Source organism: Phoxinus phoxinus (genome assembly GCF_949152265.1).
Source record: "Phoxinus phoxinus genome assembly, chromosome: 2".
NCBI lineage: Eukaryota > Metazoa > Chordata > Actinopteri > Cypriniformes > Leuciscidae > Phoxinus > Phoxinus phoxinus.
Genome location: NC_136877.1, coordinates 38,755,120 through 38,771,198, shown reverse-complemented (window position 1 = coordinate 38,771,198; position 16,079 = coordinate 38,755,120). Strand labels below are relative to the sequence as shown.

General features: G+C 36.3%; 3 protein-coding genes across 6 annotated transcripts; 2 read left to right on the top strand and 1 right to left on the bottom strand.

Moving 5' to 3' along the window:
• Window positions 1–119: 119 nt before the first annotated feature.
• Window positions 120–1,628, bottom strand: rnaseka (ribonuclease, RNase K a). The gene is made up of 3 exons (XM_079604922.1): window positions 1,362–1,628; window positions 821–903; window positions 120–618 (listed from the first exon to the last, which is right to left on the bottom strand). The coding sequence occupies exons 1-3, from the start codon at window positions 1,437–1,439 to the stop codon at window positions 474–476; spliced, it is 306 nt and encodes a 101-aa protein (XP_079461048.1). The 5' UTR covers window positions 1,440–1,628; the 3' UTR covers window positions 120–473.
• Window positions 1,625–7,271, top strand: LOC306994423 (schwannomin-interacting protein 1). Of its 4 annotated transcripts, XR_013796680.1 has the most exons (9): window positions 1,625–2,488; window positions 3,596–3,813; window positions 3,907–4,022; window positions 4,099–4,186; window positions 4,391–4,552; window positions 5,201–5,318; window positions 5,410–5,628; window positions 6,038–6,146; window positions 7,147–7,267. XR_013796680.1 is itself a non-coding variant. In XM_079604920.1 (7 exons), exons 2-7 carry the CDS (start codon window positions 3,607–3,609, stop codon window positions 5,508–5,510), a joined length of 792 nt encoding a protein of 263 aa, XP_079461046.1. In that variant the 5' UTR covers window positions 1,625–2,488; window positions 3,596–3,606; the 3' UTR covers window positions 5,511–5,972. The 4 variants fall into 4 exon arrangements, 1 of the variants encoding a protein (XP_079461046.1); XR_013796679.1 differs by lacking the exon at window positions 6,038–6,146 and having other exon boundaries at window positions 7,147–7,271; XR_013796681.1 differs by lacking the exon at window positions 7,147–7,267 and having other exon boundaries at window positions 6,034–6,052.
• On the top strand, window positions 7,147–8,935 carry LOC306994422 (P2Y purinoceptor 3). Its single transcript, XM_079604919.1, has one exon. The coding sequence runs from the start codon at window positions 7,274–7,276 to the stop codon at window positions 8,510–8,512; it is 1,239 nt and encodes a 412-aa protein (XP_079461045.1). The 5' UTR covers window positions 7,147–7,273; the 3' UTR covers window positions 8,513–8,935.
• Window positions 8,936–16,079: the final 7,144 nt, after the last annotated feature.

The following is a 16,079-nucleotide window of genomic DNA, read 5'->3' as shown; positions in this document are numbered from 1 at the left end:
AAAGTAATTTCAGAACCATGTATACTCAGAGACAAGGTCTACACTTACCAATTTCTATAGTGACAAACTGTATCTAGGCAAAATCTTGAGTCAATTATTGTGAAAACAACCAATGTGAATATTGTAAAATTTCATTCAACATTTATTTCATGGGATTGTATATTTGACAGATGTGAAAGTATAAATAAAAATCACAATTAAATCATTTATCAACAGCGTTTGACGATAACCAATATCTTTGAATGATTTAGTAGGTCCACAGATCCAAATAGCAAAAGGCAAATGTGTGAGGCACTAATAATGATCAATCTCACTCATGCTGTATTTTATGACAGGCTTTAAGATAGAAAGGCAAGAAAAAAAAGCACAGTGAAATACATCATCTTATTCCATCTTAAATACCCACACTCATTTAAGCTTCATTTTAAGGCAAATAGAACATCAGAGAATTTAGAGGTAGAGTTAAACTGGTACTAATGCACCAGATATTCATTGCGCTTGTTCAGGCGAACCTGACAAAATGATAGGAATCCTAAGCCAACGTAGATTACTGCTGCAATGAAGCAATTGTATCCAACTTGGTTGTACAGTTTATAGATGTTTTGCAGAGGCGTATCCCTGAAATCAGAGAAAAGATTGTTGGTTTGAAAATAGGCTAGGCTAGTCTTGATTAAACTAGACATTTGGACACCTCTGCCTGTGGGAAGGAAGCCAGTCATAGCCACTATCATGAAGCCTTCCAATTATATGTGACATTCCCTATGCTAGACAGACTTATTTTCCAGGGTGACTAAATGAGTAAATGGCAAAAGGAACTCACGGGTCTTTGAAGTCTTCCTCTGTGAAAGGCACATCCTCTATGAGCACAGCTGAATGTGTGGTGAAAAAAATCCCCAGCATTGCCTAAGAGAAATCAGAAAGAAAATGTTGATTAAGTGGCGGGCTGTTCATCCCACCACAGACATTATATATTATTTTTGTTCCATGACTTTTCCAAAAGTTACAAAAGTTTATAATGACTTGGATAATGATTTATACAAAATAATGTATAACGATAGGACTCACACAAAAAAGATAGATAGATAGATAGATAGATAGATAGATAGATAGATAGATAGATAGATAGATAGATAGATAGATACATTTCCATTAATTTCCAGGCCTAGAAATCAAACTTTCAAAAATTCCCTTTTCCAGGACACTAAGAACTCTGCATGTTATTGAAATTAAGTGTGAAGGCAATATACTCATTACTACTGTTAAGAAATTGGCAATTAATGTATTTTAATGGCCTTTCAGCATCTATAAACAATGTATAGAAAACACAAGAACAGAGACACAATAGAGAATATTAAACTTACCAGCATAATGACACCCCAAATACTCAGAACCAGTCCACATGCTGCCAGTTTAGGACCGCAGAAAAGCAAAGAAGCCATTTCAATTATAAATGCTTGTCAGGTTTCGTTTACCAGAGATGCCAGAGGATCGTTTCAAATAAAATAAACGTTATAGGACCGTCATTTGATCTTTTAGAAGTTACTGTTAAGTTTTTTCTGGTCTTGGTAAGAGCGATGTCAACAGTCACCAGATAAGTCAGCTGACTTTAGAGGAAGCGGAAGTAGAGTGACAGCAGAGTGCAACGTCATAAAGAGTTTGAAACAAACTTTTAAGCACTTCGTTAATTATATTCCGAGCTCCTCAACTGTCTGTTCGCAACAGGTCATCTCGATTCCAGTCATTACTTTGATTATCAAGTTAAACGGATGAATTAAAACATCAGCAACTTTTTATTGTTCGGAGGATTTAATTTTTATCCCGTGAATTATAGATATTTAAAGAATGCTTTGTCCTCAAACGAGGCTTTAAAAAAATAAAATGTGTAAACACCATAAAAACGAAGTAATTCGCCTTTATAATTTTGCTGTCATAAACATGCTTAGACTTGTTGACATTTGACACCCAACCCCAAAGTTTTTTTCTTTCGTCTTAAAAAAATAGACATGGGAAACAAACATTCACGTGCAAGCAGAAGCTTTTCTTCACGACTTCATGCTAGGATTTTAAAGATTATCGACTTGCAAATTGACTGAAACTAGACACCTGAAGTGGTTCCTTTTATTACTCTTCGCTCATTCTCCTCCCTTCACGTTCTCTCCCCATAACAAAACGTCGCCAAATTCCTTTAGTTTTTGATGTCTGCGTTGAGGATTTTTAAAGAACAAAATGTCGGATTGATTGAACGGTTTTAAAACGTTAACTCTATATAATATAACCCTCTAAATATCGAAGTTTACGAAGGAGCGAAAAAGAAAAAGAAATTCATCTTCATGGATGAAAAAGAGTGAAGGATAAACGAAGACGAGGAGGGCGCGTAACGGGACAGCTCGGAGGAAAACAAGTTATAAACCTCAAGAAAACGATGGAATTTGTATAAGGTTTGACTTGTTGGACAGAATTTAATTTGCAAACACATTCTTGCAAAAAAGTAAGTATAACGTTATTACCTCTAAAACTAAGCAATACAAAAGTTTTAGGATATATCATGTCAGTTAAATACGTGGCCAAAGTGTTAGCACCAGTATTACAAGACTTTTATATAATTGGAATGTATTATTTTAAATATGGAAATATTTTCTTGTTTATGACCCGATTTCCAAACTAGTCTGAGTTAACTTTCTGAGTTAATGTTTTGAGATAGTGCAGTTTCTGAGGAAATACGTTAGATGGCTCCTCGTGCCTGTTCTGGTTGTAACGTTTCAAGGAATTGTTTTTTCTTTTCTTTTAATGTTCCGCCCATGCTTTTGTGAAAGACAAACAAAACACAAATGTTGCTAGATAAGCCGTTTTAGCAAGTAAAACGATACCAGCAGTTACAACTGAAATACACACTATCTGTTTTAAACTAAGAAAACGGTGTATAACCATTTGAATAGTAAGTTACTAGAATAAACACTAGTACTTAATAAATACTAAAGAAAAAAGAAAAAGGTATCAGAAATAATCTGAATACATACTAGTCTGGAGTGATGTATGAACCACAGAACCCCATATACAGTTGAATAATTTCTTGTCACTATTGGGACTAGATGCAAATGAATAAATGCTAGTAGAGCCTATACTAAGTAGTACTATCGTCTCATTGAATAAATATTTAAACAAATATAGCCGCTTTTGCATTATATTCCAGTAATTAAAAAAGTACTATGAACATAAACATATACTACTTAGCTTTAATGAATAAATGTCTTTATCTGATGATGCCAGTTTCTCGTACAGAACTATGAGAGGCAGCTTCTATATCACCATAAACGTGGTATTACCAATGTTTCAGCAAAACAAGTAGCCTTTGTCATGGTATGTACCTTGACAAAGGCTACTTGTTTTGCTGAAATGTTGGTAATAATAAAATGTGCTTAGGAGAATGTGAAGTTATATTTTCTTTGCATTACGTTTTCTCCTTCAACATGCACCTCAAAGGGTGTGTGTTTGCCTCGCTGCTCTTTTGGGAATTATATAAATAAAATCATTTTTAAACCTAAAATATATTGACTTCTTAATCTTCAGAGGCCTTGTGCCCCTTTTATTCTCTTAGGGGTCTTGGGAATGGATGGAGAAAAAGAAAAAGAGCGAGAGAGAGGAAATGAAAAAGAGAGTGATGAGACAGAGGAGGATGCAGAGGGGGCAGCCTTATTATGGCAAAATGGATACCCTGATGATGACCTGGGCTTACCCATCATGCACTGGGAGGATCTGAGCCTTCGTATTGCTGAACTTGAGAAGCAACAAGAAGAGCAGAGACAGAGGGAAAAGGTCTGAATGAAAGCAAAGATATTCATTGCATTAAATTGTAAAAGATGGGGGGGGAAAAATACTATGAATTTATACTAAAATGTGTTTCTACAGGACTTGGACAAACTGACAGTAGACTGGCCAGAAATCAGAGGGCTGAGCAGTCACAGAGAATCCTATGAGGACATGGAGGATGATTGCAACAGTCGTCTGACTTCTCTGACATCAAGGTCACCAAGATTTAAGGAATCTCAACTACTTCTGAATTTGAATTAAATCTTTAGAAACTATACTTTATTATTCTAGGCTCCAGAGCCAGATGAATCTTCAGCTGTGCTTCATCAATAACAGTGAAAGTGAGGAGGAAGAAGAGGAAATAGAGGCAAAGAAAGAGGTGAAATAAATTGCCAGTTTGCCACACTGCATGTTTTTCCACTGTTGCTGGGTGTGGGTGGCAACATAATGTGAACAGTGTGAACAACTTCAGTGGGTGTAGCGCTCAGAAGGATAGGGATAGAGACTAACTGTACAATTTTGTTCATGTCTGTTTTATGACGAGAAAAATAATTGCTTGTTGTGCTCTTTGTTACCTTTTCAGGTGGCAAAACAGTCCAGTAAGAGTGGCAGCATTCAGAGGTTAGAGAAGGAGCGTGGTTCAAGCTCTGCATCGACTAAGAAAACCAAATCAAGAGGGTTTAAGAATGATGTCAGAGCTGCACTGAGTGTACTTAAACACAAATTGAGACTGGAGCAAAAACAGGTTAGAGCAGATCACATATTCATGGTCTTATGTGTGTTTCGCATTTCATTTTATGAATTTGAATTGAGAAAGCACATTTATCAAAGTAGTTATGTAGTATTTCATATTTGTAATGTGTAAATGGAATGTTCTGTACTCTAGCATTTAAACGTTTGGGGTCAGATCGTTTTTAAAGAAATTAATATTCAGCATGGATGCATTCAATTGAACGGAAGTAACAGTCAAGACTTTTACCGTACATTGTTACAGAAAAATTCTATTTCAAATAAATTTCTATTCATCAAAGAATCCTAAAAACTGTATCACAGTTTCCCCAAAAATATTAAGCTGCACAACTGTTTTCAACATTGATGATGATGATGGTAAATGTTTCTTGAGCACCAATTCAGCATATTAGAATGATTTCTGAAGAATCATGTGACACTGAAGTCTGGAGTAATGATGCTGAAAATAGAAAATAGTTATTTTAAATTGAAATAATATGTCACAAATTAATATTGCTGTTTTTACTGTCATTTTGATCAAATAAATGCAGCTTTGGTGGGCATAACAGTCTTCTTTCAAAGAACGTACCGACCCCAAGCTTTTGAATGGTAGTGAAGATATTCACAAATGTGCATAATTGCACTCCACTGACCCCCATTACAGACTATACCTCCCAGTGAGGCTGTCAGAGAAAGGAAGCACTATGAGCGAAATGACTTGAAGAATTTCAGCTTGAAGGAGTTGAAAGCATTGAGGAGCTCCCTAAGCAAAGACATTCACGGTAAACCGAAGCATTAACTATTATGTTAGAGTGATGATATAATCGTCTGATGTGATTAAATGAGTAAGTGTGTGTCTGTGTGTGTGTGTAGACCTCAGTTCAGAGCTGGTCGGTCGACTTCTCACTAGGGACCAGCTGAGAACAGAACAGGACGCCATGCTGCTGGAGGTACAAGATATGACATCACTCTGATGCACAATCAACAAGATGGAACAAAATGACCGGACATTCGTTTACAAGAGCTGTCTGAAATAATGACTTTACTGTGAAAAGCTACAGCACTCCATCATCACTGCAAAAGACTTTTAAGGTTTTTATAGTTTTTCATTTCAGCTTTTTTATGACACTTTTAAGGCACCAATGAGAACACCAGTTTACATTCTTAAAATTGGTTGGTCAAACAGATAAAGCAACATTTTCAACAAAAGACACTAAATGCCATGCCATGCTCTATTGCTCAATATTACTTTAATTTGTTTAGTGGCAAAGCCAATTATACCAAGCCTCACATGTTAAGACATGGCTCATTAAATGCCACAAAGTATGTGTGCGTACATACATTGCCAAGCAACTCATAACTGGATTGTTGTTGTCACTGTTTGTGAAATACTTAAATATTATTTTGTGGAATAAAAGGGATTTCATTAAGATTGGATATGTGTATTGTTTTGTTACATCATTGCTTTTCTGTTGTGTGTGTGTGTATTTTGCCTAGCCAGAGTTTGTATTGTCAAAAGGCCAGCTCAGCACTAATAGAGGAAAGAAGAAAGAGGGAGGGGACAGATCATGGAGCAAGAGATGACCAAGGAGGGTTGGATTGAGATAATGGTAAAAATAGTTTGAGAAACTGATGTTAAAGGGAAAGATTCAAGGGTGAATTGACTAGACGGAGCCAATGATGCAAACAAATCTTCTTTGATTTTGCTCTTCTGTATTTATCTTGATAGTCAAATTAACTGTTTTCAGTGTTGGAATAGAGGTACTCCTTGTGTTTTATTCATACTGAGATTCTTTCTTTTTTCTAAAAAAGGACTTTATTGCTCTATTAAATAGGTAAGTGAACATTTTCACCTCATAACCAGATGTAACTGGTGTTTCATTGTTGTCCTTGCATGTCATGTCAATGGTTTTACAATACCTAACCTATAAATCTTCTTGTCTTTTTACTTCTTGTCTTTTGCCATTAAATAAGTTCAGGCAGTGATCTCTTGCAATATGTAGATAATGTGATTTATAATTAGGGTTGTTTGCTCTGTTTATGATGTTGTGTTATTTCCCAAGTAAGGACCTTGTTATTTATTCAGCCAAAGCAGACTACCTTAATGTCATTTAGTGACCTTCAGGTACTCACTCATTTATTGACATAGTGTCTTATATGTCTGAGAAGTGGTAGGCAATAAGCAATTCACTGTGGGCTCAGTCAGCTGTGTGCTAACTTTACCAGGAGGTAGGGATAGCCATGACATAGTATCCCAAAGTTGTTTAATGTGCAAATGGATCCAGAGGGAGTCTAGGCGTAGTTTGACAAATGCTAAAAGGAATGGGGTAGAGAGTCCTGATGTGAGGGACAGGCTGAGGGGCGGGTGAGATAGAGAATAGGACATAGAAGGGAAGTGTGGTTACTGTTTGATGGGTTAATGAAGTGAAAAGGGCCTGAATCAGCAGCATATATACCTATGTGCAAACAGTACCAGGGGTTGTGAAAGAGTAAGGGGGATGCGGGGAGGGCTAGAAAGAGCAAGTGGGAGGCTTTTGTGAGATGACATCTGCAAAGGTTTTGCCAATTGGTTACACTTTGTGTATTCTAACAGCAATGTATCTCTCTTAGATGTTAAACTAAACAAGGAGTAGGAGATCGCAGGAAATCCAAAAAAGTTGCTTATTGGAAAAGAGGTGGTCTCAGAAGCAAAGAATGGGAGGATGAAACAAGGACGCTCCCTAAGAACTAGCCGACAATGACGACAAGAGTGCCTACTGTTTTGTTTGAAACAGAGAAGGGTTCAGACGCCCAGCATTCTTCCTCACTTAATTCTTCAGTTACTGGCTCCTGCAATATTGACGAGTCCTACAAGTACATCTTCCTGCCAATTTGTTACTCCTTTACCTTTGTCTTCAGTATAACCCTTAACTTTGTGGTTCTCTACCGTTCCTTTCGACGCACCAGACGCTGGAATGCGTCCCTGATTTACATGGTGAACCTGGCCATGACAGACTTCATGTATGGTTTATCCCTGCCTTTTCTGGTGGCCAGTTACGTCATGCGGGACGACTGGGTGTTCGGAGACTTCATGTGCCGCCTAGTGCGCTTCCTCTTTTACTTCAACCTCTACTGCAGCATCTTCTTTCTCACTTGTATCTCAGTGCACCGCTACCTGGGCATCTGTCACCCCATGAAGACCATCACCTTGGAGACCAAACGAGCCGTGAAGGGGACTTGCGTTTTGGTGTGGATTGCTGTTTTTGCACTAACATGCCCAATTTTTCGTTTTGCACAGACGCAGTATCTTCCACGTGAAGGTAAGGGCACGAGGGAGGAGATGTTCAATAATTGCTGGGATGATGCCATTGATAGAGAGTTCCATGATTACATCCCATACGGGGTCACGCTTCATTTCTTGGGGTTTTTTGCACCATTTAGCATCATTGCCTGGTGCTACTCGCGTGTGGTGCTGACTATATTTCGGACGCTGCACTCTCAACCTCCTACTCAGAGAGTCAGAAGTGGGACGGGCTGTGAAAGCGTCGCAGGGATAGGGGGAGAGGGCATGTCAATCATCTTGGGGGCTCATTCGCCTTACGTGAACAGGCGTCGCAAGTCCATCAAGACCATAATTACCATCACTCTGCTCTTTGCCCTTTGCTTCTTTCCCTTCCATGTCACTCGCACCATTTTCCTGCTTCTGAAAGTGACAAGTAAGGTGCAGTGCCACACTATGCGCATGGTTTCCATCTGTTATAAAATCACTCGGCCTCTGGCCTCATTCAACGCCTGGCTGAATGCACTGCTTTATTTCCTTACCAAAGAGAAAAATGGGCCCTGCTGTCCAAAACCTAAACATGCCCAGCATGGTCTGCTATGGCCACTGAGAATGCTGGGAAAAGGAGAGGAAGAGGAGAATGAAGCTGAGGAGACAAGGAACCATAAGGATAATGGCCCAACTGCTGAAAACAAAATATTCAGAGGTCTTCCTTAAGGAATAACAGTGCAGGACACCAACAAGTGAGCCTGCCGGAACTGCCTTCAAATGGGATTCATTTGAAATGAACTTTAATGTTTTGTTATATTCAATGTATTTGTATAATCCTGTGTATTCACATAAAATGTGGAGGGTGGTTGTTTTGTCTTTTCAAGACCCATAACAGATTGTTTTTCTTGTTGATTGTTTGGAGGGTTAATTCGTTATTGAAAACATTTTGATTAGGTTTACTATTGATTTATTGTATATAAATTGCAAAAGCATAAATAGAATAATACACTCATTTATTGTTTATCTTATTTTTGCAGTTGTTGGCATACCTCAGATTAGACATATTTTGTGCATGAACTATGTTTGCTGTCATAGATTAATATATCTTGTTGTGAATAATTAAACTGTTCTAATAAACATTTTCTGAACCTGTTTAAATGAAAATCTAAGTATGAGCTCTTTTAAAGATGCTATATGTACCATTAAGAACTGTTCCAGATTTGTTTGTCCTTCTGTGAGTATTGAATCTTGATTTGTTGTAGAAAAAACTTCTTAAGGGTGACGGTTTAGGCATCTTGTTCACAAGTCATATTTACATATATTTAAACAGACCTTTAGTTTTGCCATAGTGGTCAAAAAGTGTCCATTACTCCCTTTTTCATACAGTTGTATTGTACCAGGAACCTCGCTTTGTGTACTTTAAGTACGCTGAACACGAGTACATTAGTATAAGGAACAAGTAAACTACCCTTTGTCCTTCCGTCTTACCAAAATAAGTTAAAAGCAGATGATCCACGGAAGACCTCAGCCTCAGAGACTTGTTATTACTGCTTGGTAATACATTGGTTAATGATCAACTGTCCTGTTGCAAGATTTTCTGAACTAAAGGATAGCCTGTCTAAATGTAAACATTTATATATGGCATTGAATGCATGTTATTGATGAAATACCTTGTCAGTATTGCAGCAATAAATGTAGCTCTTTCTGTTCCTCTGTGAAGATCTCAGTACAGACTATAGAATTTTCTTTAGCAGTAAATGATAATGTTCTGTATAGATACAGTCATTACTCGTGGTAGTGCTGATACACAGATCATGTATGTTGAGTATTTAGATGTTTTAAGAGATTTTTTGTGTGATTTTTGATGTGGTCAATTTCTCCCATATTTATTATTGCATTAAGAGCAGACACATGTTGCAAGGAGACTCACCCTGGACCAGTGACATAATTTATTTTTAATAAGCTGCAAGCAATATGTGCTCTATGGATCTGATTTTTTTTTAACCATTTAAAAGACAGCTTGATGTCTATGTCAAATCAAATGCATACTAAATTCAAAACTAGGCATAGATAAAGAAATAGAAATCAACACACAAACACAATTTATTTAAATGTGTTTATGTTTTAGACCCTGCTATCTGTTGGATGACATTAGGCCTAGCAGGTTCTGTGTACTCTTGTGAGAATATGTTGCTATACGTTTGTCAAATTTAGTAAAACTTCAACAGTTAACTCTGGAGTTGGTCTTTTCATTTGTTTTCAAGTTTTGTTTTTAAAGAATATTATTATTAAACATTAATCAAGGAAAGAGAAAAAACCCTACAATATAAATGAATAAATAATAGGTGCCACGGGAGGTAGAAATATAAACATAAAAAATACAAGCGGATATAAAAATTTCAAGTAAATGCTTTGTAAAGTTATATTTTGTTGGAGTCATAGCGCAAAAAAACAAAGCTTTTGACGTCGACTGTAGGGTGCAAGCTCAGAAAATACACAGATAATACAACAGGGGGCGACATTGCGGCCATTTAGGACTGTAGTTTGGAAATTTAAAAGAAAACCAGCAAAGGCACTTCCCGACCTGCACCGCGGCTAAGGCATGATCTGACGGTTATCAAAAATTATCAAAAAATAATTATAAATTATAGAAGCAAACAATTCAACCAGAGATAACTAGAATAGCTTATTTTAGCCAAAGTGCAACAGATCCGTTTGTGAAAAAAAATATTTTTCACTGAGGAAAATTTATATTTATTTTTTTATCTGTCCCGTGTCATCACAGTGGTAGAGCTGCTGCAGTGGAACATTGGCGCCATTTTCAAACTTCAGAGCATCAGTGACTGGAACACTTCTAACAGCCACATTATTCCTCATTATAATTTTTTTTCTCTTCTCAATACTGTTTATTACGTTAACAACCTTTTACAAATATTGGAAACTGGAAGAGGATTTTCATAAAAGGTATGTAATTATAACTTTTTTGCTTATATAATTATAACTTTTTTGTAATCGACATATTTTTTGCAAGCTTTGTGAAATTGGTCCCGTTTACCATTTATTATTAACTTATTGGGGGGAAAAAATAAGTAACGAACATGTAGCTACAAACTAAAAGTACTTTCAGAAAATTACGTATGCGTTATAGAAAGACGTTGCTAACTTTATATTTGTTGTTTAGTGTAAGCTGTTTCGGCACTTATTTCTTTTGTGTTGAACAAAACCAAAAACAAACATTATTTCTTAGTATAATTAAACAGACTACCTCCAAAACGTGTTGGAACCCGCGTGATAACGTCCAAACAACTTATTACAACCTAAACGATGCTTTGACTATTTTAACACCATAAAGCAAAGCGAATAAAATGGTCTTCTAGTCTTTGGCATATGTTAGCTTTTAAGACAATGACTTCTCGGTGCGTCTAATGCTCTGAACCACTCCCCTCTGTATCTGTCCCCTCACCCACAACCAAGCTTCAAGCACTACTTTCCCCTCTTTTAATTCGCTCCATCTAATAAGAGATTTGGTCATTAGATCCATTCACAGCGATTGCGTCAATCGAAACAGTGTAGACAGGAATGAAAACATATCGTCTAACATCAAAATGACAGCAACATTTAATTGTTCTGTCTTTGTAATTCGAACATCAGAACGTTGGTTCGTCAAAATTCAAATGACATCTTAAGGTGACAGCATGACGAAACGTAGAACTCTGTGGAAGCGGCAAAAAAAAAAAAAAAAAACGACGCTTTTTCGAATGTATGTAACGTTAGTTGAAGACGCGCTTTGAGGTGACATTCAAGACCACGGCAGAATTATTTGGCGATGAATCAAAAGTTCAAGCTTCTAAGTATGCACATTTTAAAACAATTCATTACTTGCCTCACAATATACATATTTTCTCGATACTCGACTAATTGGCAGTTTTGAAACATGCACTCATCTTACATCGCTTTAGGTAACTAACGTTACGTTTAATAATAACTGATAATTTTTATAGCGTTTCTCGTAGGTATGCCTGGCAAATTAATATTCCAGATTGTAATATCGCAACCTATTGTCGTGCTTTACTATTTAAATGTTTCTAGAGTATGCTTTGTTTTGTTTAAAAAAAAGTCCAATTACAGTCAGTGTCAGACCAATCAATTTGCAATTAAAATTACAGATGTAATATTAATATTATAGAATGATGTGTGACTTTGCTGTGCTGTTTTAAAAGTTGTCATAAAGTGTTGAAGTTATTGTCAAAAGGAATGTTCTGGTCTTTACAATGACCCTGTAACCTTGTGATAAAAGTACACGTTGCTTTTTCTTAGTTTTGGCATGGGGTTTGCTTTATAGTTAATGTATTAATTCCAGTGGTTTCCTTGTTGCCTTTTTTTTTTTTTTTTCTGGGCTCACAAGATTTTTTTAAGAACAATCTTTTTATTTTATTTATTATCTGTAAAAGATTTGATCAGTCGTTCTTGTCATATTGAATATTTTAGAATATCTAAAAGTATGCAGTGTACTGTTTTGCCATTGCCTGAGCTTTTTTGAACAAATGAATAAGTGGCATAGAGTGAAGATGTGGTATTGGGTATGCCATGAAAGCTCTGCACCTGTTCCTGGATGTCATATTTAACAATATTTCTTGATTTTGCTACACATCTGCTGAAAGTAATATAAGAGAGAGGCTGGGAATGGCATGTGTAGTTTGGATTTGAAATAGGTAGTTTTTAATTTTTCAGTAAAAAAAAGAAAAGAAAAAGAGTTGAACATGCTCATTAACCACCACATATTGTCATTATTTATACTATATTTCTATAATAAGTTTTTGTAGTGCTAGGAATTTGTTCTTATTGTTTTATTCAATCAAGTCTTTACTGGCAGATGTCACACAAAAAACTTTAGTTCTTGCCTTTTACGTTTTTAGTTGGGGTATTTTTAGTCTTCCTGTTTTGGTGTGTGGTTCCTGAAGCTTAGTGCTTTTGTTTTTTGGTTGTACGAGATGGTACTTGTAGGATTTATAGGTAAAAGACAAGGGACTGTATACTTTTGGGACAAAAATTATATTCACAAGAGTACAATATAAAAGTGCTGTTTCAGTTTTATAATAACAGTGATTTTATGAAAATATGTTATTTAGCTTTAGCTGTGTATTATTAGTAAATTATTGTGAAGCTAAATTGGTTTTCAGACAACTTATGAAATGTAAGATTATATTTTAATCAAACTTTCCATAACAATATATTAGCCTGAAAATGTATTGATGGCTGGACATTGATTTCCCTTTTAATTCGTTTTATTTTTATTTTTTATAATCACAGTGGCCTTTGTCTTGTCTGGCTCTATGTGTGTGTGTGTGGTTTGTGTGTACTGTTGGACCATGGTTGTGCTACTCAGTAAAACTATCTGTAGAACCAGATCAACATATTCTCCAATCTTTGTAGCTAGCCTTGTACTACACAGAAAACCCACAGAGACCCTGCTTAAATCCGGTCGCACTAAGAGTATAAAAGTATGAAAACTTTGCTTTGTTTGAGCACTCCAAACTCTTGACATCTGTTTTTGCTGTTCCTTCTTAGTTTTTAGTTTTTTTTAATGGATAATGAACTAATGGCGAGGATATAAAATAATTTTGTTGTTGTTTTTCTTTTTGAACAATGCGTTTGGACTTGAACCTCCCCCCCCCCCCCCAGTGCGGTCGATTGTTTGGAGTTTGTGGTGAAAGCTTTCCTGCAGTGTAACGCAAAAAACACCACAAACACATAACACTTTTCCTAGTTTCATATCCCCCTTTCTGTGCATCTTTGCAGCCGAGCCTTCTCCTTCTTTTGTTCCCCCCTCCTCCCTCTCTTTCTCTCCGTTGGCTGTATGAATGCTTTGGCAAGGCTACAAGAAATCAAGCAAGCGAGAGCTGCTAGCACTGACGCGCCCCAGACACTAAGCCCTAGAAATTAATTTTTTCCTCTGAAACGGTAGCGCCGACTGTCCTCAAACTTCACACTCTTCTAAGGGGACCCCTGGGCGATGCCCTGATTTTTTTGGTGATTTTTCCTGTCCCCCGAAAATGTTCATTTTAATTGTAGAAACTGATGCCCCGGGAAAAAGGCTACAACCCCTGCTTTTTATGCCTACCAAGTTCCTCAGGCAGCCTCACTAGCTACAGCTAAGCAGAGGCTGCACACTGCACTGGACTGCTGGTCTGAAGGTGAATAGGGAGAGAAAGGGGTTTAAGGGCTGAAAATAGGTGCTGGTGGACAAAAGGTTTAGGCACTTATTTGACTCTTGGAACCCCACCCCCCAATCTGGAATGGGAGCCCCAAGCTCAGACGAATGGGTGTATTTTTGACCTGAAATTAAGACTTGGGATTCCCATTGATAAGTGCATTTGTGGGTTTGTTTTACTTTTTAATTCTGTTTCTACTATTTTTTTGAAAGCATCCAAAGTGTTTTAATTGTAGATTTAGCTGTAGATTTGCGTAGAATTAAAATATTTGCAGTGGGCGAACTACTTTGTGAGTTTAATCGAGTTTTCTGAAAGAATGAAAAAGTCTTTCAAGTACTTTGCTTGGCTTTTTTGAATACAAAAACAACTTCATTGAATTAAGTTGGGGAATTACTGTTTTTTTTTTCCCTACCCAGGTGCAGGAGACAGACTACACTGGAAGAGGGGAGTCCGGCGGGTTACTTTGGGAATACCAGGAACCTTTTCCTCTCCCCTGTTGCCTAACATTCTGAAAAACGTGGATCGAGGGTAAGTGAAATCTTTCCTGTGTCCGTTTCAAAGCTTAAACAAAACGGCCCCTGGTTTGAATGGGTGAGCAAAGTTAGGCCAGGGTGTGTATGTGTCTATGTAAGTGTGTGAGCTTCTCTTTTAGGTCTCCCTCTCCCACCCATTGCTGCCTATCCTTTTCTCATTTTCTCTCTCTCCCTCTCTTTTGCTAACACCCCCCACCCCCCTTTCTCTCCCTCTCTCGATGAACGACGGGCAGAAGTAGACAGAAGCAAATGCCTTCTGCAACTGTGCTGACGTGATCATTTGACTCGGACCATAAATAGGCTGCCCTTTATGAGATGTAACCGTTTGTCAGGGTTGATTTGAACTAAAAGTATTAAACATAAAATATTAAATGTCATACGTTTTTTAAGAACGTTTGGCTTTTGTGTAGCACAAATTTAGCCTGCATTTTGCTATAGATAAACTTCCTCTTTTTTTGTGAACTGTAACTTCAAGATAAAGTCTAAAATTTCTTTAAGCAAAAATTAAAGATCATGTTTTGGCATATTACAATAGTCAGAAATAATTATTTTGTATTTAGGCCTTGATTTTCTGCTGACATTAGAACTTCATCAGACAACATAGGGTGTGGTGTACTTAAAAGAAAAAAATTAAGCCCTTCAAAAATACTTGGTGTTTCTTTTTCTCTGCCACAACAGTTGAGATTATAAATATCAAATACTTTTTTAGGCCTTTCAATTTTTGTCAGTCATTGTTTTTTAGCTAAATAAAATGAGTTTTTCAGTAAAACAATGATTATTATTGTGGTTTTCCTAATTGATTGATGCTACATTTATGTTGGTACAGTGTTGTAGGTGTAAACTTATTTTTCCTATTTTTTGTTAATTTATTCACAAGCTAAATAAAAACAACAAAAAGTAATAATAAATAATAAAAAGTGTGAAATGTAGTGATGGGCCAAGATCTTTCTGCCATTTACATTTTACACACTGCAACAAATGATCTGTCATATACCCTCATCGCTTTGACCATCACTGGCTTTTTACAGATGAATACTACAGTAATTCATCTTAAAACTAATCTGGTAGTGTCAAAATCACTTTTTTTAAAATCAGATGTTCCTCCCTTTTTCTCGCCTCACTCATCCTCTTATCTCTCCATAATTAAAACCTACTGTTATTCAATATATTGCAAACCTTGAAGTTAAAAACCTTACATTTGTAATTGTCTAATGTTTCTTTTATTTGTTTGTTAATGTATACTTGTCCCTTTTTGCTAAGCCTTTATCTTTTTGAAAATTATTCTTGTGGAGTGTACAAGCATTTTTTTTTTTTTTCCTTTTTACATTTGGACAAATTTTACTTTTAATCCTTGAAGTTAATTTAAAAAAAAATATTGGTAACAATTACTTCATTGGATTATTCATAAAAATATAAAATGTTAAATTACTGTATGTGTAATGGTATTAGATATACTTTGATTTATTAGAGTGATACTTAATCTTGTTTCACAATATTAAGCCCAAGAAGTTGGAAGATACTATATAAAAAAGATATATATATTAATAA

Bases quoted from the DNA above. Each gene is read 5' to 3' on its own strand.
- rnaseka (XM_079604922.1), bottom strand. From the start codon at position 1,439: ATGGCTTCTTTGCTTTTCTGCGGTCCTAAACTGGCAGCATGTGGACTG. The intron at 904-1,361 runs GTAAGTTTAATA...GATTTCTCTTAG, and splicing joins TTTGGGGTGTCATTATGCTG to GCAATGCTGGGGATTTTTTT. The intron at 619-820 runs GTGAGTTCCTTT...CTCTGATTTCAG, and splicing joins GAGGAAGACTTCAAAGACCC to GGATACGCCTCTGCAAAACA.
- LOC306994423 (XM_079604920.1), top strand. From the start codon at position 3,607: ATGGATGGAGAAAAAGAAAAAGAGCGAGAGAGAGGAAATGAAAAAGAG. The intron at 4,187-4,390 runs GTGAAATAAATT...TTACCTTTTCAG, and splicing joins AAATAGAGGCAAAGAAAGAG to GTGGCAAAACAGTCCAGTAA. The intron at 4,553-5,200 runs GTTAGAGCAGAT...CCCCCATTACAG, and splicing joins TGAGACTGGAGCAAAAACAG to ACTATACCTCCCAGTGAGGC.
- LOC306994422 (XM_079604919.1), top strand. From the start codon at position 7,274: ATGACGACAAGAGTGCCTACTGTTTTGTTTGAAACAGAGAAGGGTTCA.